Genomic DNA, 25459 nt, shown 5'->3' with positions numbered 1-25459 from the left:
GAATAGAGTTCCTACAATGTGTACAGGACTCCTTTCTAACTCAATATGTAAAAAGCCCATCAAGGGAGGATTCGCTATTGGATCTAGTAATGGAGAATGAACAAGAGCAGATAAGAGAAGTAAAAGTAGGGGAACATCTAGGCAATAGTGACCATAATATAATACGCTTTAAGATCATAATTGAGAAGGACACAAGTATGACGAAAACCAGAGTAATAGATTGGAGAAAAGCTGAATTTAAGTAGCTGAGAATAGAACTTGGGAAAATAAAATGGGAAACAATATAGGCAAACAATGATATAGAACAGCAATGGGAAACATTTAAAACAGTGTACAACAGAGTGAAGAAAAAATATATTCCGCTAACAGGAAAGAACAAACTAAATATTAATGAGATTCCATGGATGAATAAAGCCATAAGGGAAGAATTGAGGATTAAAAAAAGAGGCATATATAAATACATAGACAGCAGGGGAGTGCATGATAAGGGAGAATGCGAAGAGATTAGGAGAGAAGTCAAAAAAACTATTAAGAAGGCAAAGAGGAACTATGAAATTAAATTATCAAGGAACATAAAACAAAATTGTAAAATATTTTACAGGCACATCCATAAAAAAAAGATTGGAATGGGTCATTAAGGGATATTCAGGCTAATACCACAGGTAACGATTTTGCTTCAATATTTACCAGGGAGATAAAACAGATGGACATGACATTGGATGACGAGATTAGTAATGAGATAAGTCCATTTAAAATAAAAAGAGGGACTATATTAAATAAACTAATCAAACTCAAAGAGGATAAAACCTCTGGTCTGCATGGATTGCATCCAAAAAGAATCTCGGGAAGAGATGGCAGAGGCATTACTACACATACTTAATAATTCGTTAGAAAAGGTGTAGTGCTCGAGGACTGGCAGATAGCTAATGTAATACCTATATTTAAGAAAGGGGATAGAACATGTCCAGGGAATTATAGACCAGTCAGCTTAACATCAGTGGTAGGAAAAATAATGGAATCCCTACTAAAGGAGAAAACTGAAGAACATTTAGAAACCAAAAATATAGTAATGAATAGTCAGCATGAATTTCAAAAGGGAAAGTCTTGCTTGACCAACCTCATTGAATTTTTTGAAGAGGTAACAGAGAGAGTAGACCATGGTAATGCAGTAGATGTAATTTATCTAAATTTTCAAAAGACCTTCGATAAGGTACCCTGTAATAGACTGATAAACAAGGTCAGAGTGTGCAGAGTCAGGGGACAAGTAGCAGAATGGATCGCTAGCTGGCATCAAGACAGAAAGTAGTGTGGTTTTGCTAAATGGGATATTTCCAGAACAGATATAGCAGCTCAAATCTGAGCATCTAAAAAGTACTTGCATATGCACTGGAAGTTCCGTGACCTACAAGGCTACGGACCATGAGCTAGAAAGTGGGATTGGACTGGATGACTCTCTCTCAGCCGGCACAAATACAATGGACCAAATGGCCTCCTTCTGTGCTGTAAATTTCTATGATTCTATGACCAAAAGGTTGTAAGGAGCATCTTAAAGGAGCAGAGGTGTCTACTGCACTGTGCATCATCATCATCATAGGCAGTCCCTCAGAATCGAGGAAGACTTGCTTCCACTCTTAAAATGAGTCCTTAGGTGGCTGAACAGTTCAATACGAGGACCACAGTGCCTGCCACAGGTGGGACAGATAGTCGTTGAAGGAAAGGGAGGGTAGGACTGGTTTGCCGCACGTTCTTTCCGCTGCCTGCGCTTGCTTTTTGCATGCACTCGGCGATGAGACTCGAGGCACTCTGCGCCCTCCCGGATGCACTTCCTCTACTTAGGGCGGTCTTTGGCCAGGGACTCCCAGGTGTCGGGGGGGATGTTGCACTTTATCAGGGAAGCTTTAAGGGTGTCCTTGTAATATTTCCTCTGTCCACCTTTGGCTCGTTTGCCATGAAGGAATTCCGAGTAGAGCACTTGCTTTGGGCGCTTGCCTCGTGTCTGGCATGCGGACAATGTGGCCTGCCCAGCGGAGCTGATCAAATGTGCTTCAATGCCGGGCAAGGACTGGTTAGGGACGGTCAAGGCCATGGAGGGATTTGAAAACAAGAATGAGGGTTTTAAAATTGAGGCATTGTCGGACTGGGAGCCAATGTAGGTCAGCAAGCAGAGGGGAGCTGGGTGAACAGAACTTGGAGTGAGTTAAGATATGTTCAGCAGAGTTTTGGATTGGGGTGGAAGATGGGAGGCCAGCCAGGAGAACATTGAAATAGTCAAACCTAGAGATAACAATGGCATGGATGAGGGTTTCAGCAGCGGATGAGCGAAGGCAGGGTGGGGGTCAGGGGATGTTACGGAAGTGAAAGTAGGAAGTCACGGTGATGAAGCGGATATGTAATTGGAAGCTCATCTCGGGGTCAAACACAACACCAAGGTTGTGATTGGTTTTGCTCAGCTTCAGACAGTTGTCAGGGATGGCATCGCTGGCTAGGGAACGGAATTTGTGGCAGGGATCAAAGACAATGGCTTCAGCCTTCCCAATATTTTGTTGGAGGAAATTTTTGTTCATCCAATATTGGATGTCGGACAAGCAGTGTGACAAATCAGAGACAGTGGAGGGGTAGAGAGAAGGGTGGTGAGATAGAGCTGGGTGTTGTTAGCGTATATGTGGAACCTGATGCTGTGTTTGCAAATGATGTCACTGAGGGGCAATAGAAGGGGCCAAGGATAGATCCTTGGGGGCTCCAGTGGTAAAGGTGCGGGAGTGGGAATGCCAAACAAAACTCTCAGCTACAGGCATGCTTTGAACGCTGACCGTGTCAAGTGCTTATTTAATTTAATATTGCTGCTGAGTAATGGTGTTAGGTCCAGCATCGCTGGCAGCTCTCCAGTAAAGTAAATCTTGTACCAATTGATCATTTTTTTAACTAAAGCAAGTTGATGTTCCCTCAGCACTTCAGGTACTGTAATCTTTGGGAATCTAGCAGTAAACTGACAAGATAAAAATATAATTTACTCAATTTGATCAAGTTAGCCAGTAATAAAAAAGGCAGGCATCATTGGACACAATAGAATAAACTGCAGGCAGTATGATTTGAAGACTATGTATATGTGAACTATTGATATTAGAGCTAATCGCATCTAATAGCAGCGTTGGCTCAGGTTTTGCTTCTGGCCTTTAATAACAATGCTGGTACAGGTCTGGCAGCTGTAAATTCACCACCAGCATTCATACGTCTGTAAATACAATTTCAACATTACTTTAGGTTTAGTACATGAAACACCATCAATGGAGCTCTACTACCAGCATATAAACACATACACACATCTGTGATTTACTCAATTATTTGGGCCTGTAAATACCTGTTTCTCCCCAAAGAGTATCAAAACTGTTAATCTGAGCTCGTTCCACTTCTTCTTCATCCTTTTCTGGTAGATCCAGTAAATATGAGACAATCTGAAATAAAGTGCAGAAGAATATTACAAGCATAAGATCAGGAAAATAAAGGTAATTTGTTGCTGATTTTTGAGGGTCATATCCTACATTGTCTGATTCCAGGCTATGCAGATAAGTAGACATTCTATACTAAAGCAAAATACTGCGGATACTGGAAATCAGAAATAAAAATAGAAAATGCTGGAAATAGTCAGCGGATCAGGGAGCATCTGTGGAGAGAGAAACAAAGGTAACATTTCGATGAACTTTCGTCAGAACTGGAACAAGTTAGACATGCAACAGGTTTTAAGAAGGAGAGAGGCGGGGAAAGGTGGGAGAAGAGGAAAGAACAAAAGGGACGGTCTGTGATAGGGTGGAAGGCAGGAGAGATTAAATGACAAAATGATGGTGCAAAGCAAAAGGAGATGGTAATGGGACAAGTAAAGAAACAAAAGATGGGTCTAGAGGAGGTGTAAATGGGAATAGCAGAATCATTACCAACAGCTGCTGTCCGAAAAAATGGGGGCAGAGGTAATGGTCTGAAATTGTTGAACTCAATGTTGAATCCAGAAGACTGTAAAGTGCCTAATCGTAAGATGAGGTGCTGTTCCTCAAGCTTGTGTTGAGCTTCATTGGAATAGTGAAGGAGGGGAGGACAGAGAGGTCAGAGTGGGAGTGGAGCGGAAATTAAAATGACAGACGAAGACATTCTATACTATTCAACATCAAGACCTTTTGGTACGCCAATGAGTTATGCCATCAGGTCACCGACAAGAACCAAGTTGTGCCAGCAATGCACCCAATATCTTAGCTTTAAATAAGTTCAGAAGATTGTGGTTCCAAGTACCAGGATTGTCTGCATTATACTTGAATTCACCTATTAAGGTTTAGTGAGTTTCAAAAGATCGGAATCAGGCTTTTGGCTAAAGTAAACCAGGGTACGGCCTTTAAAATATGCCGTGACTATGGAATACCACTGCCCTCCCTGCTGAAGGCGATGGTTAAGCAGAAGCAAGATGCCTTTGTGAAGAACCAGTTTCAAATAGTCAACTTCTCCATAGAATCATAGAATGATACTGCACAGAGGGAGGTCATTTGGCCCACCATGCCTATGCTGGTTCTTTAGTAGAGCTATCCAATTAATCCCACTCCCCCGCTCTTTTCTCCTAGCCCTGTAATGTTTACCCCCTTCAAGTATTTATTTAATTCCCCTTGAAAGTTACTGTAGAATCTGCTTCCGCCACCATTACAAGCAGTGCATTCCAGATCACAACAACTTGTTGCATAAAAAATTTTTCCTCACGTTGCATCTGGATCTTTTGCCAATCATCTTAAATCTGCGTCCACTGGTTATCGAGCCTTCTGCTACTGGAAAGTGTGTCGCATTTCCTACATTACAACAGTGACTACACTTCAAAAGTACTTCATTGGTTGCAAAGCGCTTTGGGATATCCGGTGGTCATGAAAGATGCTATAGAAATTCAGTCGTTTGTTCGTTCATTCTAATAACAATTTCAAACATACACATGACTCTGACAAAATACACTTGGGCTCCTACTTACTGTGCCATCTTACTTCGTAAAACAATGAAAAAATCCACAAAACACATGATGTACCTCAGTATATCCCATGCTTGCTGCAGCAATAAGTGCCTGTTGAACTGCATGGCTCTTCTTAAACACCCCCTGCTGTTGCCCTGCCAGTGTCCAATCAGCCTGGATCAGGAATTTAACCACTTCCAAGTGGCCCCGCAGTGCTGCATGGACGAGAGCACACTGTCCATTCTTATCCAAGTGGTCCACCTTTGGAAACGAGAAATCAGTCACTTCAAACATGAATTTAAGAACCATTGTCGTCACTTTAGGAAGATTTACCTAAAGACTTGTATTTCTTTCAGACAGCAAATTTCACCAGTCTCAGCCAAAACATTTGGTCAGAGGTACGCTAGAGTTGCTGGGGAAGGAGAGATTTCTCAAAGGACTCCAGCACAGTAGTCAGCCAAGAATCAGCATTAATCATGATTGTGGAAATGTCCACAGGATATAACGTAGAGGGTATAAGTCCAAAAGGAAAAGGTGTGCAGACCTCAGGAAATCTTTTTGAATCTCAATAAGGACAATAGAAAAATACATTTCTGAATAACATGTCAAAGGAGTGGAGTGACTAAAGTTCATTAAAGATATTTTAAGCATAGTTTGCTGCAACAAATCGATGTTGGACATTTAATAAATTTTGAAGACTTACCTTTGCACGTCTTTTGGACAGTAGATGGACAACAGTAAGGTGACCAGAAGCTGCTGCATATCCCAAGGGCGTCAGTCCACTCTCTGAGCAGGCATCCACATTCGCTCCAAACTCTAGCAGGAGTGCAACCATGTCTGAGTTACCAAGGTGGGCCTGGACACACAGTATCGGGGCATTGTTCAACACCTCTGTCCGGTAATTCACATTGGCACCGCCCAAAATCAGTAAACGACTCACCTAGTCATTAGCAAGATTCTCAGTGTTAGCATGATAGTATAAAACAATAAATCACATACAAAATCAGTGGAAAATGCCAGCATAATGTCTGCAGTTACCGTACAATGGATGTTGTAGGCTGACAGAATCTGGTCTTTTTAGTTCATGTATATTAAAATTGGATAAGTCATGAGCAAGGCATTATTTTGTCAACCCTCTTCTCCGCCGCTCCCTAAAAGGCTGCAACTGCCTTTTTTTTGGCCTCACTCGGTAGAAATGTGCCTTCAATAGGTTCACAATTATAGTGAAATAGGGCATTCACCATTTGTAATGTCCTTACACACTACTATAAATTCACATGAGGCACATTCTGCAGTCAAGGTCACTCTGTGACCTGAACCTTTATTCACAGGACCAAGAAGTGATGACCCTGCGAGGGACCTCCCTTTATATACCTGGATGACCAGGTGAGGAGTGTCTCCCACAAGTTCACCTCCTGTGGTCAAGGTGTGCATTTCTTAGGTGTATACAGTATGCAGTGTTGTTATGAAGGTTACAGTTACATGAAGGTTACATACATGACATCACTTCCCCCCCAATGTCTTATGGCGTCAAAGATCAAGTCTTTCAGGCGGTCGGCGCTCTCTCGTGGAGCGCCTTAGTTGGGGCTCTGGTTGTTGAGCCTTGGCATGCGTCTTTGTCACCTGTGGTGATTCCGGCTTGTCCGGGCTGGCCGCAGGGACTGTGCATGCTGCTGAATGTTCTTGTTGCTCGTTCACTGGCAGTGGTGTGGGCAACATCTTCCTCAGGTTCCTCAGTGTCCATGCTGAACCTTTTTTTTAAAAACTTGGTCCAGATGCTTGCGGCATATCTGTCCATTGTTAAGTCTGACCACTATGACCATATTCCCCTCTTTGCCAATTACAGTGCCCTCAAGCCACTTGGGCCCCAAAACGTGATTAACAACAAATACAGGGTCATCGATTTCTATACATCTCCCCTTTGAGTTACGGTCATGGCACTCATTTTGGGACTGGCGCTTGCCCTCAACAATGTCTGACAGGACAGGATGAATGAGGGACAGCCGAGTTTTAAGTGTACGTTTCATGAGTAGTTCTGTGGGCGGGACTCCCGTGAGCGAATGCGGTCGGGACCTAGTGAGTAGTTCTGCGGGCAGGACTCCCGTGAGCGTATGCGGTCGGGACCTATAAGCCAGCAGAAGGCGCGATAGGCGGCATTGAAGGGAGGGTCCTTGAATCCGGAGCATGCCGTTTTATGATTTGGACCGCACGTTCCGCCTGGCCATTGGAAGCCGGCTTGAACGGTGCCATCCTGACATGTTTGATGCCATTTACCCGACATGAACTCCCAGAATTCATTGCTAGTGAAACACGGGCCATTGTCGCTAACCAGGATGTCCGGCAAGCCGTGGGTCGCAAAAACCGCACGCAGACTCTCCACAGTGGTGGATGTTGTGCACGAATTCAATATGATGCACTCGATCCATTTCGAGTACGCATCAACAACGAGGAACATTTTTCCCATGAACGGGCTCGCGTAGTCTACGTGAATACGTGACCATGGCCTGGTGGGCCAGGGCCACCGGCTGAGTGGGGCCTCTCTGGGGGCATTGCCCAGTTGGGCACACGTCGTGCACCTGCGAACAGTGTTCCAGGTCTGAGTCAATTCCCAGCCACCATACATGTGACCGGGCAATAGCCTTCATTAGCACGATGCCTGGGTGCTCGCTGTGGAGTTCCCTGATGAATGCTTCCCTGCCCCTCTGGGGCATGACTATCCGGCTGCCCCATAGTAGGCAGTCGGCTTGGATGGAGAGCTCATCCATCCGTCTGTGAAACGGTCTGACCTCCTCGGGGCATGCTTCATGTGCGGGCGCCCAATCCCCAGTCAGGATACATTTCTTAATCAAGGATAGGAAGGGATCTCTGTTGGTCCAGATTTTGATCTGGCAGGCTGTGATGGGAGAGCCTGCGCTGTCAAAGGCTTCAACGGCCATGACCATCTCAGCGCTTTGCCCCCTCAGTGGTGGCCAGTGGAAACCTGCTGAGCGCGTCAGCGCAATTTTCGGTGCCTGGCCGGTGCCGGATCATGTAGTCATACGCAGCCAGCGTGAGAGCCCATTGCTGTATGCGAGCTGACGCATTGGCATTGACAGCCTTGCTGTCTGACAACAGGGATGTTAACGGCTTGTGGTCCGTTTCTAACTTGAATCTTCTGCCAAAAAGGTACTGGTGCATCTTTTTCACCCCGTAGACACATGTGAGTGCTTCCTTTTCAACCATCCCATATCCCCGTTCTGCTTGGGAGAGTGACCTGGAGGTATAAGCCACAGGTTGGAATTGGCCCTCATCATTACTCTGCTGCAACACGCATCCAACCCCATAGGATGATGCATCGCATGTCAAAACCAATTTCTTACAGGGGTTGTACAGCTTCAACAGCTTATTAGAACAAAGCAGGTTCCGTGCCCGATTGAAAGCCCGTTCCTGACAGTCCCCCCAAAACCAATCGCAACCCTTACGCAGGAGCACGTGTCGCGGCTCCAACAATGTGCTTAGGTTCGGCAGAAAGTTCCCGAAATAGTTCAAGAGTCCCAGAAATGAACACAACTCCGATGTGTTGCCGGGCCTGGGTGCACGACGAATCCCCTCAGTTTTGGATTCGGTAGGCCGGATCCATCTGCAGCAACCCTCCTGCCCAAAAACTCGACCTCTGGGGCCAAAACACATACTTGGACTTCTTTAGTCGCAGGCCTACCCGGTCCAGTCAGCGTAGCACCTCCTCCAGGTTGTGGAGGTGTTCTTCGGTGTCTCGACCCGTGATAAGGATGTCGTCCTAAATGCGATTGTTCCAGGAATGGATTTGAGCAGGCTTTCCATGTTCCTTTGAAAGATAGCGGCCATTGATCAAATGCTAAACGGACACCTGTTGTAGACAAACAGCCCTTTTTGCGTGGTAATGGTGGTCAGTAGCTTGGATTCTTCGGCCAGTTCCTGGGTCATGTAGGCTGAAGTGAGGTCCAACTTGGTGAACAGCTTGCCGCCTGCCAGCGTGGCAAAAAGATCCTCCGCTCTCGGAAGCGGGTATTGGTCTTCTAGTGACACTTGGTTGATGGTGGCCTTGTAGTCGCCACAGATCCTGACCAAGCCATCCGTTTTTAGAACAGGGACGATGGGGCTTGCCCAGTCGTTGAATTCAACGGGCGAAATTATGCCCTCTCTTAGCAACCTGTCCAACTCACTCTCAATTTTCTACCACATCACATACGGCACAGCTCTGGCTTTGTGGTGCACTGGTCTGGCGTCCGAGGTGATGCGTATCACTACTTTGGTACCTTTGAAAGTCCCGACACCAGGTTGAAATAGTGACTCAAATTTCTGTAGGACCTGTGAGCATGAACTTCGCTCCACAGATGAAATGGCATGCACATCCCCCCCATTTCCAGTTCATCTCGGCTAGCCAGCTCCTCCCCAAAAGCGCGGGACCATTTCCCGGGACAATCCAGAGTGGCAGCCGGTTCTCTGATCCATTATGTGTGACCACCAACATTGCACTGCCTAGCACTGGGATGAACTCTTTGGTGTACGTCCGTAATTGCGTGTCAATGCATTCTAGTTTGAATCTGCTAGCTCTGAGTGGCCATAGTTTCTCGAATTGTTGGACACTCATAAGTGACTGGCTGGCCCCTGTGTCCAGTTCCAAGCGTACCGGGATGCCGTTTAATAGGACTTTCATCATCATAGGTGGCGTTTTGGTGTATGAGCTGTGGATGTTTGCCACATGAACTCGCTGAACTTCAACGTCCATTGCTTTGTCCTAAGCATCAAACTGCCTTGCAGACCCCTCTTCTGGTTCATCTGCCTCATAAATTAGCCTCGCTGTGGGCTTCCTGCACATTCTGGCTAAATGTCCACTGAAGTTACAATTTCTACAGATAAACTGTTGAAACCTACAGGTTTTTGCAGCATGTCTGCCCCCGCACCTCCAGCATGAGCTGAGATCGTTGTGAACAAAAGGGCTGTTACCAGACATTCCTCTCTGATTGTATCTTTGATTACTCTTGAGCACTCTGTTAATGGATGTCAATGGCCTCATCCCGGGACGCATTGTCCACCGTGATGGCGTAAATGTCCGTTGTCTCTGTTGAGGACCCATTCTTGAGTCTGTTGCTGCCTGGGCGGTGTCGAATTGCCCTTGCCTGCCTGTGGGGTTCTGAGTCGCATTTACAATGTTAACTCCCTGATCCATCACCACGTTGGAAGCAGAGTTGTGCGCGTATATTATCTTGGTTTCCTCCTCCCCCACCATGAAGGTCTGAGCCATCAACGCCGCCGCTTCCAAGGTCAAGTCCTTGGTCTCAATTAGCTTTCTGAAAATCCCGACATGACCAATGCCCTCAATAAAGAAACCCCTTAACATCTCCCCCCTGCAGGCGTCTGTGAACTCACAGAGGCTGGCCAAGCGCCGAAGGTCTGCAACGAAGTCCGGTATGCTCTGTCCTTCCCGACGTCGGTGCGTATAGAATCAGTGTCGGGCCATGTGTACACTGCTCGCCGGTTTGAGGTGCTCAACGATCAGTTTGCTGAGCTCTTCAAAGGTTTTGTCTGCCGGCTTCTCGGGTGTGAGCAGGTCTTCCATCAGCACGTACGTCTTAGGTCCACAGCTGGTCAGTAGATGCGCCCTTCGCTTGTCAGCCGCTGCATCTCCCAGCCAGTCCTTCGTGATAATGCTCTGCTGGATCCTCTCAATGAAATCGTCCCACTCCTCACCAACACAGTACCGTTCCTCTGTGCTACCGGTGGCCATTCTCGTGAGTCGTTGATTCCCGTTTCTCGTCGCCAAATGTAATGTCCTTACACACTACTATAAATTCACACGAGGCACATACTGGAGACAAGGTCACTCTGTGACCTGTACCTTTATTCACAGGACCAAGAAGTGATGACCCTGCGTGGGACCTCCCTTTATATATCTGGATGACCAGGTGAGGAGTGTCTCCCACAAGTTCGCCCCCTGTGGTCAAAGTGTGTATTTCTTAGGGGTATACAGTATGCAGTGTTGTTATGACGGTTACAGTTACATGAAGGTTATATACATGACACCACTATAGCATTATAATTCAATTACAATTTCTGCACACTTGTATTGTTGAATAACATGATTCTGAATATAATTAAAACAATGTAGAGAACCAAATATGACAACTTTTCAATGTTAAACCATCTTTTATTGGTAGAGCCTTCATGTTTTCAGATGTAGTTGATTCCCCATGAATAAATGAATAGACCACCATATAAATAGGGGCAGTCATGGGACCGTGCCCCTTCAGGATTTTTAAAATTATGTTGGATATAAGCTCTTGTAATGTAATTCTCCACTTAGGTCCTTGATGGAGAAAACAGAAAGGAGAAGATAGAGGCAAACAACTGGAGTACTTCCAGGTATCAGTAACTTAAATTATGAGGGAAGGCTAAGGAAGTTGTGTTTATTTTCCTTGGAAGAGAGGGAACTTTGAATTGACCTAATTGATGTTTGTCTCATGGGTGGTTAAGTCCCAAATCAGAATACTTGGTCTGTTGGAATTGGTGTCTTGAGATTGCTGCATATTGATGGAAACATGGATTTAAACTTGATATGTGGGCCACAAAGCTCCCGGGGAAACATCCAAGTGGCCCATGAAAATAAAAAGTTTGGACATTCCTAGTCTATTCATTTATACACGAATGATGTAAACAATGAAAAATGTAAAGTTTCCTCAGAATTAACTGTTAAGTTTAAAATGTCTTTCACTTATTTTGTCACACAGTTGCCATAATATTCAAATTGTTAATGAGGTATGACCAGAGTACAAAAGGAACAATTTCCCATCGCCCATTATTTTATTCCCAGATTTTTCCCTGATCTCTCCCCATCAGATCATCACTAGCCTACAGCCAAGAAGGTAGTACAGTTCAGTTGAGACCAAGGGATTTTATAATCACTGCCTTGGGTAGCAAAATCACCACATCTCTCCCACCACCAATGAAATTCTCCACCCATTAAACTCAGTTGAAAATTAAAACATTTCATCACCGCTGCTGCAGGCAGGTTTGAGTGACAAACTACTTGAGCAACAAAAACCCATGGAGAGTCAGTCACTGATGACTGCTTAAAATGTCTGGCTGCCTGCTCGACCTGGGGGTGGTTTTGTAATATGCTGCAGCTGAAACCCAAGGATTCTATCTGCTTTAGTGGCAATCATATTCATAGCCTGCATTAAAATCAAATACTTATGTGCCCTAACCAGAAGACTATGTTACAAAATAATTATTTTTATTCCATAGATGTGATGAAAAGATCAGAGCTAGCAAGCCTGCAGTACATTGAAAAGAGGCCTATATTTTGCATAAGTTAAAGGTCCAAATCATCAACACTAGTGATTCGGTTAATGTCAACACCAGTGGAAGAGGAGATGCATCAGACTGATTCTGATAGCCGTGAAAGATTAAACTTAGGTGGAGATTGAATATTTTCTATTCAATACTTTGTGCATTTTCACAGATAATAATCAATTGCGAAACTCCACTTGCCTTCAATCCTCAGTCACCATCAACAAAAATATAGCACAAACTATTCACAGTTTATAAAGTCTTTCGAAACACAATGTTCCCCCTGCAGTTTTATCTAGTTTTCTTATTTTCCTCCCAAAAACCAGGAATCTATTAGAAGATCCACAAGAAGTATTTCAAACGTAAAATCGAGTTTCACATTCCGTAGCGTTTTTTTTTAAAACATCATTCCTTATGTACAATTTTTCTCCTCCATGCTGAACCCCAGTACTGCCCCGAACTGCCCACAAATACTGCCCCGAACTGACCCCAGTGCAGCCCCAAATTGACCCCAGTGCTGCCCCAAACTGATCCCCAGTACTGCCCCAAACTGATCCCCAGTACTGCCCCAAACTGATCCCAGTACTGCCCCAAACTGATCCCCAGTACGGCCCCAAACTGATCCCCAGTACTGTCCCGAACTGACCGCAGTACTGCCCCAAACTGATCCCCAGTACGGCCCCAAATTGATCCCCAGTACTGCCCCAAACTGACCGCAGTACGGCCCCAAACTGATCCCCAGTACTGTCCCGAACTGACCGCAGTACTGCCCCGAACTGACCGCAATACTGCCCCAAACTGACCGCAGTACTGCCCCAAACTGATCCCCAGTACTGCCCAAAACTGATCCCCAGTACTGCCCAAAACTGATCCCCAGTACTGCCCAAAACTGATCCCCAGTACTGCCCAAAACTGATCCCCAGTACTGCCCAAAACTGATCCCCAGTACTGCCCAAAACTGATCCCCAGTACTGCCCAAAACTGATCCCCAGTACTGCCCAAAACTGATCCCCAGTACTGCCCAAAACTGATCCCCAATACTGCCCAAAACTGATCCCCAATACTGCCCAAAACTGACTGCAGTACTACCCCAAACTGATCCCAATACTGCCCCAAACTGATCCCCCCCAGTACTGCCCCGATCTAATCCCCAGTACTGCCCCGAAGTGACCCCTCCGCCCCCCCCCCCCCCAGGACTGCCCCGAACTGACCCCTGGTATTGCCCCGAATTGACCCCTGGTACTGCCCTGAACTGACCCCCCGGTACTGCCCCGAACTGAACCCTCGGTACTGCCCCGAACTGAACCCCCGGTACTGCCCCAAACTAACCCCGGTACTGCCCCGAACTGAACCCCCGGTACTGCCCCGAACCGAACCCAGTGCTGCCCCGAACCGACCCCAGTACTGCCCCCAATCTGACCCTCACTACTGCCCCCAAACTGACCCTCAGTACTGCCCCCAAACTGACCCCCAGTACTGCCCCAAACTGACCCCAGTGCTGCCCCAAATTGACCCCAGTGCTGCCCCAAACTGACCCTCAGTACTGCCCCAAACTGACCCTCAGTACTGCCCCAAACTGACCCTCAGTACTGCCCCAAACTGACCCTCAGTACTGCCCCAAACTGACCCTCAGTACTGCCCCAAACTGACCCTCAGTACTGCCCCAAACTGACCCTCAGTACTGCCCCAAACTGAGCCTCAGTACTGCCCCAAACTGAGCCTCAGTACTGCCCCAAACTGACCCTCAGTACTGCCCCAAACTGAGCCTCAGTACTGCCCCAAACTGACCCTCAGTACTGCCCCAAACTGACCCTCAGTACTGCCCCAAACTGACCCTCAGTACTGCCCCAAACTGACCCTCAGTACTGCCCCAAACTGACCCTCAGTACTGCCCCAAACTGACCCTCAGTACTGCCCCAAACTGACCCTCAGTACTGCCCCAAACTGAGCCTCAGTACTGCCCCAAACTGAGCCTCAGTACTGCCCCAAACTGAGCCTCAGTACTGCCCCAAACTGACCCTCAGTACTGCCCCAAACTGACCCTCAGTACTGCCCCAAACTGACCCTCAGTACTGCCCCAAACTGACCCTCAGTACTGCCCCAAACTGACCCTCAGTACTGCCCCAAACTGACCCTCAGTACTGCCCCAAACTGACCCTCAGTACTGCCCCAAACTAACCCTCAGTCCTGCCCCAAACTAACCCTCAGTCCTGCCCTGTGCTGACCCCCAAGACTGCCCCGAACTGACCCCCAGGCCTGCTCCGAACTAACAACAGACAGTGCATTTAACGTAGCAAAACATCCCAAGAGCGATATCAACAAAACATTTTTTGACACTGAGCCGCAGAATATCAGATGAGCACTTGAGAGGGCAGACGGGCCTCAGTTTAACGTCTCACTTGAACAACGTTACCTCGGACAGTGGAGCACTCCCTCAGTACTGCATTATAGTATCAGCCTTGATGTTTGTGCTCAAGTCTATGGAGTGAGCTTTGAACCCACAACCTTCTGACTCAGAGGTGAGAGTGCTACCATCATATCTTCATCATAGACAGTCCCTCGAATCGAGGATGACTTGCTGCCATGCTCTTTCGCCATAACCCTGTAAATTTTTCCGTCAGGTATTTATCCTATTCCCTTTTGAAAGTTATTATTGGATCTGCTTTACCACCCCTTTAGGCACTGCATTCAAGATCATCATAACTCGCTGCGTAAAAAAAAAACGTTGTCATGGTTTCTTTGGTTCTCTCGCCAATTGTCTTAAATCTCTGTCCTCTGGTTATCAAAACTCTTCATGATTTTGAGCACCTCAATCAATTCTCTCCTTAACCTTCTCTGTTCGAAGGCGAACAACCCCAGTTTTTCCATGTAACTGAAGTCTTTGGTATTATTCTTGCAAATCTCCCCTGCATCCTTTCTAAAGCTTTGACATCCTTCCGAAAGTAGCGTGCCCAGAATTGGCTACAATGCTGCAGCCGGATCCTAACCAGTGTTTTATAAAGGTTTAGCATAACTTTCTTGCTTTTGTATCCTATTCCTCTATTATAAAGCCAAGGATCCCATACGCCTTTTTAGCAGCCTTCTCAACTTGCCACCTTTAAAAAGACTTATCTATGTACAGCCCCCCCCCGATCTCTTTGTTTCTGCACACTCCTTAAATTGGGACCATTTAATTTATATTGACTCTCCTCATTCCTCCTACCAAAATGAATGATTTCATTCTTCTCCGCATTAAATTTTATCTGCCATGTGTCTGCCCAATTTCCGTTTGGCTATGTCCTCATGGAGTCTGTCACTATCCTCCTGATTGTTTACTACATTTCCGAGTCTTGTGTCAACTGCAAACTTTGAAATTGTGCCCTGTATATCCAAGTACAAGTCAGTAATAGATATCAAAAAGATCAGTGGTTCTAATATTAACCCCTGGGGAATGCAACTGCACACTCCCCTCAAGTCTGAAAAATAACCGTTCACCACAAAATTCTGCTTTTTGTCCCTTAGCCAAACATGCCTTCTCTCTCTCTTAGGCAGTCCCTCAGAGTCGAGGATGACTTGCTTCCATGCTAAAATGAGTTCTCAGGTGACTGATGAGTCCGATGCTGGACCTACAGTCCCTGTCACAGGTGGGGCAGACAATGGTTGAAGGGACGTTGGTTGAAGGAACAGGTAGGTGGGGTGCTTGGGTTGTTGTGCACTCCTTCCGCTGTTTGCGGTTGGCATCCGCTTGCTCCCGGTGAAGAGACTTGAGGTGTTCAGTGCCTTCCCGGATGCTTCTCCTCCACTTTGAGCGGTCTTGGGCCAGAGACTCCCAGGTGTTAGTGGGGATGTTGCACTTTATCAGGGAGGCTTTGAGGGTGTCCTTGTAACATTTCCTCTGACCACCTGGGGCTCGCTTGCCATGTCGGAGCTCAGAGCAGAACGCTTATTTTGGGAATCTCGTATCGGGCATGCGGACGATGTGGCCTATCCATCGGAGCTGACTGAGCGTGATCAGTGCTTCGATGCTGGGAATGTTGGCCTGAGCGAGAACACTGAATTTGGTGCGCCTATCCTGCCAATGGATTTGCAGGATCTTGCGGAGGCAGCTTTAGTGGTACTTCTCCAGTGCTTTGAGGTGTCTGCTGTATATAGCCCATGTCTCTGAAGCATATAGGAGGGCGGGTATCACTACTGCCCTGTAGACCATGAGCTTGGTGCCGGGTTTGAGGTCCTAGTCTTCAAACACTCTCTTCCTCAGGCAACCAAAGGCTGCACTGGCACACTGAAGGCGGTGTTAGACTTGGTCATCGATGTTTGCCCTTGTTGACAGTAGGTTCCCGCGGTATGGAAAATGGTCCACGCTGTGGATTTTGATAATCGGGGGGCAGTACTCTGTGGCGGGGGCAGGTTGGTAGAGAACCTTTGTCTTACGGATATTTAATGTCAGGTCCATAGCCTCGTACGCTTCTGTGAAGGTGTTGACCATGGCTTGGAATTCTGCCTCTGAGTGTGCGCAGACGGAAACGTTGTCTGCGTAGTTCAATGACAGAGAATGGGACGACCTTTGATCTGGCCTGGAGGCGGCGGAGTTTGAAAAGTTTCCCGTTTGTTCTGTAGATTAGCTCCACTCTAGCAGGGAGCTTACTGAGGGCGAGATGGAGCATTGCAGCAAGGAAGATCAAGAGCAGCGTTGGTGTGATGACACAGCCTTGCTTGATCCCAGTCCGTACGTGAATTGGGTCTGTGGTGGATCCATTGGTCAGGATCACAGCTTGCATGTCATCGTGAAGCAGGCGGAGGATGGTGACAAACTTGGGGGCAGCCGAACTTGAGTAGGATGCTCCATAATCCCTCATGGTTGACAGTGCTGAAGACCTTTGAGGTCAAAGGCCATGTACAGAGGTTGGTGTTGTTCCCTGCATTTCTCTTGAATTTGACGCACGGTGAAGATCATGTCCATTGTGCCCCTTAGTGGGCGGAATCTGCATTGCGACTCTGGGAGGAGGCGATTGAGGAGGATTCTTGCGATGACTTTCCCTGTGGCACACAGCAGGGAAATGCCTCTGTAATTACTGCAATCGGATCTGTCACCTTTCTTGAAGATGGTCACGATTACGACATCTCTGAGATTCACTGGCATGCTGTCCTCCTTCCTAATAAGAGATATGAGGTCACGTATTTGCGCCAATAGTACTTCTCCGCCATGTTTCAGTGCTTCGGCAGGGATTCCATCTGCTCTTGAGGCCTTGTTATTCTTCAGTTGTCGAATGGCCTTTTCAACCTCATGCCGGGCTGGGGTAGTGCTAAGGTGGTGGCAGGTAGCATGTTGCGAGATGAAGTATACGACATTTGCGTCAAAGACAGCGTCTCGGTTAAGGACTCCACGCAACCACTGTCCCTTTATACCCAGGGGCTTCCATTTTGCTAACAAGTCTATTATGTAGTATGTTGCCTTTTGAAAGTCCATATACACATCAATCGTACTACCCTCATCAACCCTCTCCGTTACTTCAGTAAAGATTCAATCGAATTAGTCAAACACGATTGGCCTTTAACAAATTCATGCTGGCTTTCATTTATTACTTAATATTTTTCCAAGTGGCCATTAATTTTGTCCTGGATTATTGTCTTTAAAAGTCTGTAGTTGCCATGTTTATCCCTCTCCCCATTTTGGAACAGGGGTATAAGATTTGCAATCCTCCAGTCCTCTGGCACCACTCCCATAATCCAAGGCCTCTGCAATTTCTCCCCTTACTTCCCTCAGCAACTTAGGACGCATCCCATCCAACTGGGTGACTTTTCTACTATGTGCTGGTTTTATGTGTTTTGCTTCTCCTATGTGTTATTAAGGCCCGGCCAGTCACAGTTAAGCACTGACAGGCTCTCTTTTTGAAGATGCATGCATTCAAAAGATTTTTTTTATTTACCCTGAACAAATATTGTTTTAAAGTTTAATTAATCAAGTGAATAAAGTCCTGGTTGATGTCAATATGTAAAAAAAGTATCTAGTTTTAAGCTAATGTTTAACATTATGATTTTTAGAATTTGTGTTTACATCAGTGTACCAGTGGAACAGTTGAACGTTGAAGAATTGCCTTTGCACAAAGGGTTATTAGAACAAGGAATGCTTTACCACAAATGGCTACTGTTGAAGAGACAGTAACTTTTAATAGGGACGTGGATGCTTGAAAAGAAAGGATAAAAGGATATAGGGAAAGAGCAGAGAATTCGGATTAGAATAATTAGACTCAGTTGAAGAGTTAACACCAACACAGACACAATGGGCCAAATGGCTACCTTCTGTGCTGTAATTTCTAAATTTTATAACAGAATTTCACACAACTTAAATGCAAAAAGGCTTGATTTTAAAATAAAATAAAAATAGCATCATATTTTCCAATCATAATAAAGTAACAGTATAGATATTCTGGATTGTGCAGTTATTTTGTTCAAAGCTCTCAAATATATTTACACTCATGTTGGGATAGCTCAAATAAACGCTCATGGTCTGGCAAATGAAAAATGTGTACCATTTTATTTGTTTAAAATACTCCAGTCAATTTGCCAACTGGACTGAATAAGTTAACTTTAATATTTCTCTTTTCTCCACCACCGCTCTTTCCCTGAAACAGTAACTTTCGCCAGGGATCAGAGGCACTCTGGCACTTCAGTCAAATAATTATTTTATGTGCTGGAGCCTGCACAGTGAGTGCCGGCAGATGTTAATCATCTCCCAGCTGAGATCGGCTATCTCAGCACAGACCCAAGGAGCGGCTCAAGGACTTCCCAGGTTTTAACAGCTGACAACATGCATTTCACTCACTGAGTCATTGGGGTGGTGTGGGGGGGGGGGGGGGAAATGAGTGGAGATTTCTTTCTGTTTTAGTTGTGAATTGAAAGGCAGCATTATGCTTTGGCCTCACATTAGGAATTGGCCAGCAACAGTCCATACACATTTAAGTTGTAAGTTTTAAACAGTCAGCGGTGACGGAAGGCACTTATCTCCGTCTGTCTGGACTGATATTAACTCTGGACCCGAGGTACAAATCCCCCACCCTTCCAGTTTAGATTAGTCCTTAATTCTGTATTAGATGTCTTGCCGAAAATTAATCTCATGTAGAAACACCCTCCAACTTCAGAAGGTCTAGTGCGTAAATTTACCCTCTCTTTAATGCAAGCGTCAAGTAAAATATTGAGGGTGAACATTTTACTTGTCACCTTGCAAGCTAATTTCATGTGTTTTGCATTGCACATTTACAGAAAGTCAAATTGCACAAAATATGGGTGGGCATTAAAGTCATAAAGGTTAAGCACTGAAATGCTTAGAAATTGTACGTCATTTTTATTTTTCAGTGCCTTGTGGCTTAAAGATGGGAAGGAAAAAACACTGCAGTGCCTCGGATCTTCATTGTTCAGCCAAGATTTGATGCTCACATGCCCGATTTGAAACTTCCTTACTGACCCCTTTTGTGCTTCTTCGGTCAAGTTCTTAGGCTTACAAGATAAACTTAGATGAGTAAGGCCATTCAGCCAATCTTAGTTCATCCATCCAGAAAGACCCAATCCCCTCATCATGGCATCTATTTGTTTCTTCAATGCTTCCAGAAGTCATTCCATGTTAATGATTGCATGTGTGAAGAGGAACCTCTTGACATCAGAGGTTAGTCAGGAAGGATCCTCTGCTTGTATATTCATGTTGGCCTCCCTTTACTAGGCGATCAGCTAGGTTATTCTCATCCTGATAATCAATTCCATTATTTCACATGGCTGCAAGACATTCTGCGGGGGAGAGGATGAACAGTCAGGGGTCGTGGTCCATATTGGTACCAATGACATAGGGAGAAAGAGGGATGAGGTCCTGCAGGCAGAGTTTAGGGAGCTAGGAGAGAGAGATTAAAAAGCAGGACCTCAAAAGGTAGTAATCTTCGGATTACTCCCGGTGCCATGAGTTAGTGAGAACGGAAATAGGAGGATAGAGCAGATGAATGTGTGACTCAAGAGATGGTGCAAGAGCTTTAGATTCCTGAGGCATTGGGACCACTTCTGGGGAAGGTGGGACCTGTACAAGCCGGACACAGGTTGCACCTAAACAGAGCCGGAACCAATATCCTCGTGTGGGGCGGGGGGGAGGTGTTGGGGAGGGTTTAAACTAGCTTGGCAGGGGGATGGGAACCTGAGAATAGATTCAGTAGGGAGGGAAGTAAAGCTGGAATTGGAAAACAAAAATGTAGAAAGTGAATTTGAAGGACAGAGGAAACAAGGGCTAGAAAGTTGTCAACAAGGAGGTCTGGCTGTACTAAATGGTATATACTTCAATGCAAGCAGTAAAGTAAATAAGACAGATGAGCTGAGAGCACAGGTAGACACTTGGGAGTATGATATTATAGCTATTATAGAGACATGGCTAAAAGAGGGGCAGGTATGGCAGCTCAACATTCCTGGTTACAGGATTTGCAGACGGGATAGAGAGAGGGGTAAAAAGGGAAGTGGGGGCGGGGGGGGGGGTGCGGCGGTCGCGTTATTGATTAAAGAAACTATTACAGCTGTGGGGAAGGATGATATGTTAGAGGGATCATCAAACGAGGTCATATGGGTCTAACTGAAAAACAAAAAAGGGGTGATCACACTGCTGGGAGTGTACTATAGACCCCCAGTGAGAGGGAGATAAAAGAGCAAATATGTAGGCAAATTTCTGAGAAGTGCAAAAACTATAGGGCAGTAATAGTAGGGGATTTCAACAACCCTAATATTAACTGGGATGAAATTAGTGTGAAGGGTATAGAGGATACGGAATTCTTAAAATGCACTCAGGAGAACTTTTTTTTAGCCAGTATGGCCAACATGTGAGGGGGCAGTTCTGGATTTAATTTTAGGGAATGAAGCTGGGCAGGTGGAAGGGGTATCAGTGGGAGAGCATTTAGGGCTCGTGACCATAATTCAGTTAGATTTAAGGTAGTTATGGAAAAGGACAAGGATAGACCAGGAATACAAGTTCTAAATTGGGTAAAAAGCCAATTTTGCTAAGCTGAGAGGTGATTTAGCCATAGTGGACTGGAAACAGCTACTTGAAGGTAAATCAGTGTCAGAGCAGCAGCAGGCATTCAAGGAGGAGATCCGGAGAGTTCAAGCCAAATATGTGTCCTTAAACAAAAAGGGAGGGACTAACAAATCTAGAGCCCCCTGGATGTCTAGGAACATGCAGGATAGGATAAAGAAAAAAAGGAAGGCTTATGACAGATACCGAGGGCTAAATATTGCAGAATCTCTAGAGGAGTATAGAAAGTGCAGGGGTGAAATTATAAAGGATATTAGGAAAGCAAAGAGAGAGCATGAAAAATTCTTGGTAAGCAAAATCAAGGAAAACCCAAAGATGTTTCATAAATATATTATGAGCAAGAGGATAACTAAAGAAAGGTTAAGGCCTATTAGAGACCATGAGGGTAATCTGTGTGTGGAGGCGGGAGACATGGATATGGTTCTTAATGAATACTTTGTGACTGTTTTCACAAAGGAAAGGGGCAATGCAGATACTGCTAAAAGGAGTGTGAAATTCTGGATGACATAAATATAGTGAGAGAGGAGGTATTAAGGGGTTTAATAGCTTTGAAAGTGGCTAAGTCCCCAGGCCTGGATGAAATGTATTCCAGGCAGTTAAGCGAAGCAAAAGTGGAAATAGCAGAGGCTCTGATCATCATTTTACAATCCTCTCTGGCTTCAGGTGTGGTGCCAGAGGACTGGAGGACTGCTAATGTAGTACCTTTGTTTAAGAAGGGAGAAAGGGATAGACCGAGTAATTACAGGCCAGTCAGCCTAACCTCAGTGGTGGGAAAATTATTGGAAAAAATTCTGAGGTACAGGATAAATCTTCATTTAGAATCACATGGATTAATCAAGGACAGTCAGCACGGATTTGTTAAGGGAAGATCGTGTCTGACTAAATTGATTGAATATTTTGAGGAGGTAACAAGGAGGGTCGATGAAGGTAGTGCGTTTGATGTAGTATATATGGATTTTAGCAAGGCTTTTGATAAGGTCCCACATGGCAGATTGGTCATGAAAATAAAAGCCCATGGGATCCAGGGCAAAGTGGCAAGTTGGATCCAAAATTGGGTCAGAGGCAGGAAGCAGAGAGTAATGGTTGATGTGTGTTTTTGTGACTGGAATGCTGTTCCCAGTGGGGTTCCGCAGGGCTCAGTACTAGGTCCCTAACATTTTGTCGTATACATCAATGATCTAGACTTGAATATAGGGAGCATGATTAAGAAGTTGCAGATGATATTAAAATCGGCTGTGTGGTTGATAATGAAGAAGAAAGCTGTAGACTGCAAGAAGATATCAATCAACTGGTCAGGTGGGCAGAACAGTGGCAAATAGAATTCAATCTGGAGAAGTGTGAGGTAATGCATTTGGGGAAGGATAACAAGGAAAGGGAATACACATTAAATGGTAGGAAATTGAGAAATGTAGAGGAACAAAGGGACCTTGGAGTGCATGTCCACAGATCCCTGAAGGTAGCAGACCAGGTAGATAAGGTGGTTAAAAGGGCATACAGAATGCTTGCCTTTATTAGCTGAGGCATAGAATACAAGAGCGGGGGGGGGGTTATGCTTGAACTGTATAAAACACTAGCTAGGCCGCAGCTGGAGTACTGTGTGCAGTTCTGGTCACCGCATTACAGGAAGGATGTGATTGCACTAGAGAGGGTACAGAGGAGATTTACGAGGATGTTGCCGGGAGTGGAGAAGCTTAGTTATGAGGACAGATTGGATAGGCTGGGTTTGTTTTCCTTGGAAGAGGGGAGTCTGAAGGGAGACCTCATTGAAGTGTATAAAATTATGAGGGGTCTAGATATAGTGGATAGAAAGAGCCTATTTCCCTTAGCAGAGGGGTCAACAACCAGGGGCCATAAATTTAAAGTAATTTGTATACAGCTTAGAGGGGATTTGAGAGGAAATTTCTTCACGCCGAGGGTTGTGGTTGTCAGGAACTCACTGCCTGGAAAGGTGGCAGAGGCAGAAACCATCAACATTTAAAAAGTACTTGGATGTGCACTTGAAGTGCTGTAACCTGCAGGGCTAAAGACCTAGAGCTGGAAAGTGGGATTAGGCTGGATATCCTCTTGTTGGCCGGCACAGGCATGATGGGTCGAAATGGCCTCCTTCCATGCTGTAAATTTCTATGATTTTGTATTAGATATGCTCTAAGTTTCAGAATCAGCCACAGATTTGTTGAAGTCCTCGCTTGAAGGACCGCTGCTACATTCGGGTTTTTGCAACGTACTTCTACCATGTGTCTATAAATAGTGCAGAACGGTATCATTGGGTTGCTGATTGAAACTGTAATAGTTTTCTTCACAAGCAGTCATAACATTTCAAATGAGGGTACTCCCCAACACAGCAACAATACCCTTTAAAACATGCGCCATTTTGGAGTTTCATCTTCAAGATTCGTATCTTATTGTAATTCTACTGTAAGCCCAGAGATTGGAATGATTTATGATACACAAGTAAGGATATCAAAACGTATTAGTGAGGAAGGTATGTAAGCCATCCCCTACCAATGAACAGTAAATTGAATCTAGCAGTTCAGCAGTCACTGTTCAATTTAAATGAGTGGGAGATGGGCTACTGTTTGACCTGGAATGTGTCACACCATTATGAAACATCACCACCACTCATCGTGTCTTGATCTCTTCATGAATAGGACAGTTTGTTACTGTACACTACAGGAAAAGCTTTGACCAGATCAAATTGGCTGCTTATGGGTGGGGACGTGAACTGCCAAAGAATTATGAATTCATTTTAATTCATTTGATTCTTTTGAAATGTGTTGAAACATTAGAGAAACTGCTTTGGAGCAATTATTGAGCCAGATGACATTGTGAAGGAACTGAATGAATATATATGTGTGACATGTGGTGATTGTTGAAGCATGCCCTGTTAATGACTGTGTTGCTGCTGATTTTAATTGAACTGACTCTCACTTACTTCAGTAACGCATCAAATCAGCCATGATCTAATAGAACGGTGGGGCTGAATCTGAACTAGCTAGCCCCTATTCAGGGTACTAATGTTTAAATAAAACATCGCTCCTCCATCCACAAGAAAATCTCAACAGAAAGACAAAGACAAAAGATGGAAGGTGCACGTGTTCTTGCATGCTCTGAACCACAGATTGATTTTTTTTAAAATAATGCTGAACAATAATGCCTATATAAGATCTTCACATCTATGATGATTAAGATGACAACTTGCAATAATTTGCCATCTGCTGTCAGACTCAGAACCAAATACATCAGTGAGAGGGTAATTTTTTGAACCAAAATTTTGATATATTAGAAAAACAATGTTGAGTCATTTTGTCAGTTGAGCTTGGAAAAGTCTAACATTACCAGACATCGTGGATTCACATTTCACTAACCTGCTGCAGGTTTTCAAAAACATTATTGACCTGGTAAGTGGGGGAAATGCAATCAATATACGTTTCAATTTTAACAAGTTTCTAAATCTGCCAATAATGATTAAGGTAAGGATAGAAGGTAAAATATGGAGCTGGACAGATAATTGGCTTAAAAACAGAAAACAGAGGGTAGCCACAAATGGAGACTTTTAAGACTGGAGAATGATTACAGGGAGAGTAGCCTACAAGAAATGGAGGATAGCCAGAAACTGGAACTCAACAAAATATTGTGCTGGATAGATTATCAATACATTGAAGTAGTCAGATACCAGGGGTCATAAATTACATTTCGATGTGCTCTGGATAGCGAAGAACTTGATGGGATATGATATAAAGGTAAGTAGGTGGGGCTGATCTATTAAAAAAGGACAGGGTTTTGGGGCCTAATGGTTTTTTTGCTGTTCCCAGCAAGCTTTATTAGCCACATACCATAAATAAGACTTATGTAAACAACAAACTCTGCCTTTGAGGTATGTCGGAAGCTTACCAAGTCACTACTGTTCACTTAATTGCAGTAAGTGCTGAAAGCAACAATTAACCAGAGAGAGATAATTACAGCATGCTGTATGATTTTTCGTTTGCATCAAGTTTTGTTTCAGCCAAGTTTCAAAATCATTGCCAAATCTCAGAGCAGTTTTGTGCTATAAATTCATGCCCACATGGAACTGGTTAGTGATTCCTGAAAAACTGCTATCAACAAGACTGAGGAGATCTATATCCCCTTCTTGGGTTGGATTCAAA

The 25459-nt window shown here is 44.9% G+C and overlaps 1 protein-coding gene across 16 annotated transcripts in view; it reads right to left on the bottom strand.

The window, feature by feature from the left end:
- Positions 1-25459, bottom strand: part of tanc2a (tetratricopeptide repeat, ankyrin repeat and coiled-coil containing 2a) — a 1120879-nt gene that overhangs the window by 65212 nt on the left and 1030208 nt on the right. For all 16 annotated transcript variants that reach the window (XM_070864738.1, XM_070864743.1, XM_070864740.1 and 13 more), the window contains 3 exons: positions 5676-5912; positions 5048-5233; positions 3359-3452 (listed from right to left, as the gene is read on the bottom strand). In XM_070864738.1, coding sequence (XP_070720839.1) covers positions 3359-3452; positions 5048-5233; positions 5676-5912 — 517 coding nt within the window. The remainder of the gene's footprint in view (positions 1-3358; positions 3453-5047; positions 5234-5675; positions 5913-25459) is intronic.

This window comes from Pristiophorus japonicus, chromosome 21 (genome assembly GCF_044704955.1).
Source record: "Pristiophorus japonicus isolate sPriJap1 chromosome 21, sPriJap1.hap1, whole genome shotgun sequence".
NCBI classification, from domain to species: Eukaryota; Metazoa; Chordata; class Chondrichthyes; family Pristiophoridae; genus Pristiophorus; species Pristiophorus japonicus.
This window is presented reverse-complemented; position numbering and strand designations above follow the sequence as displayed.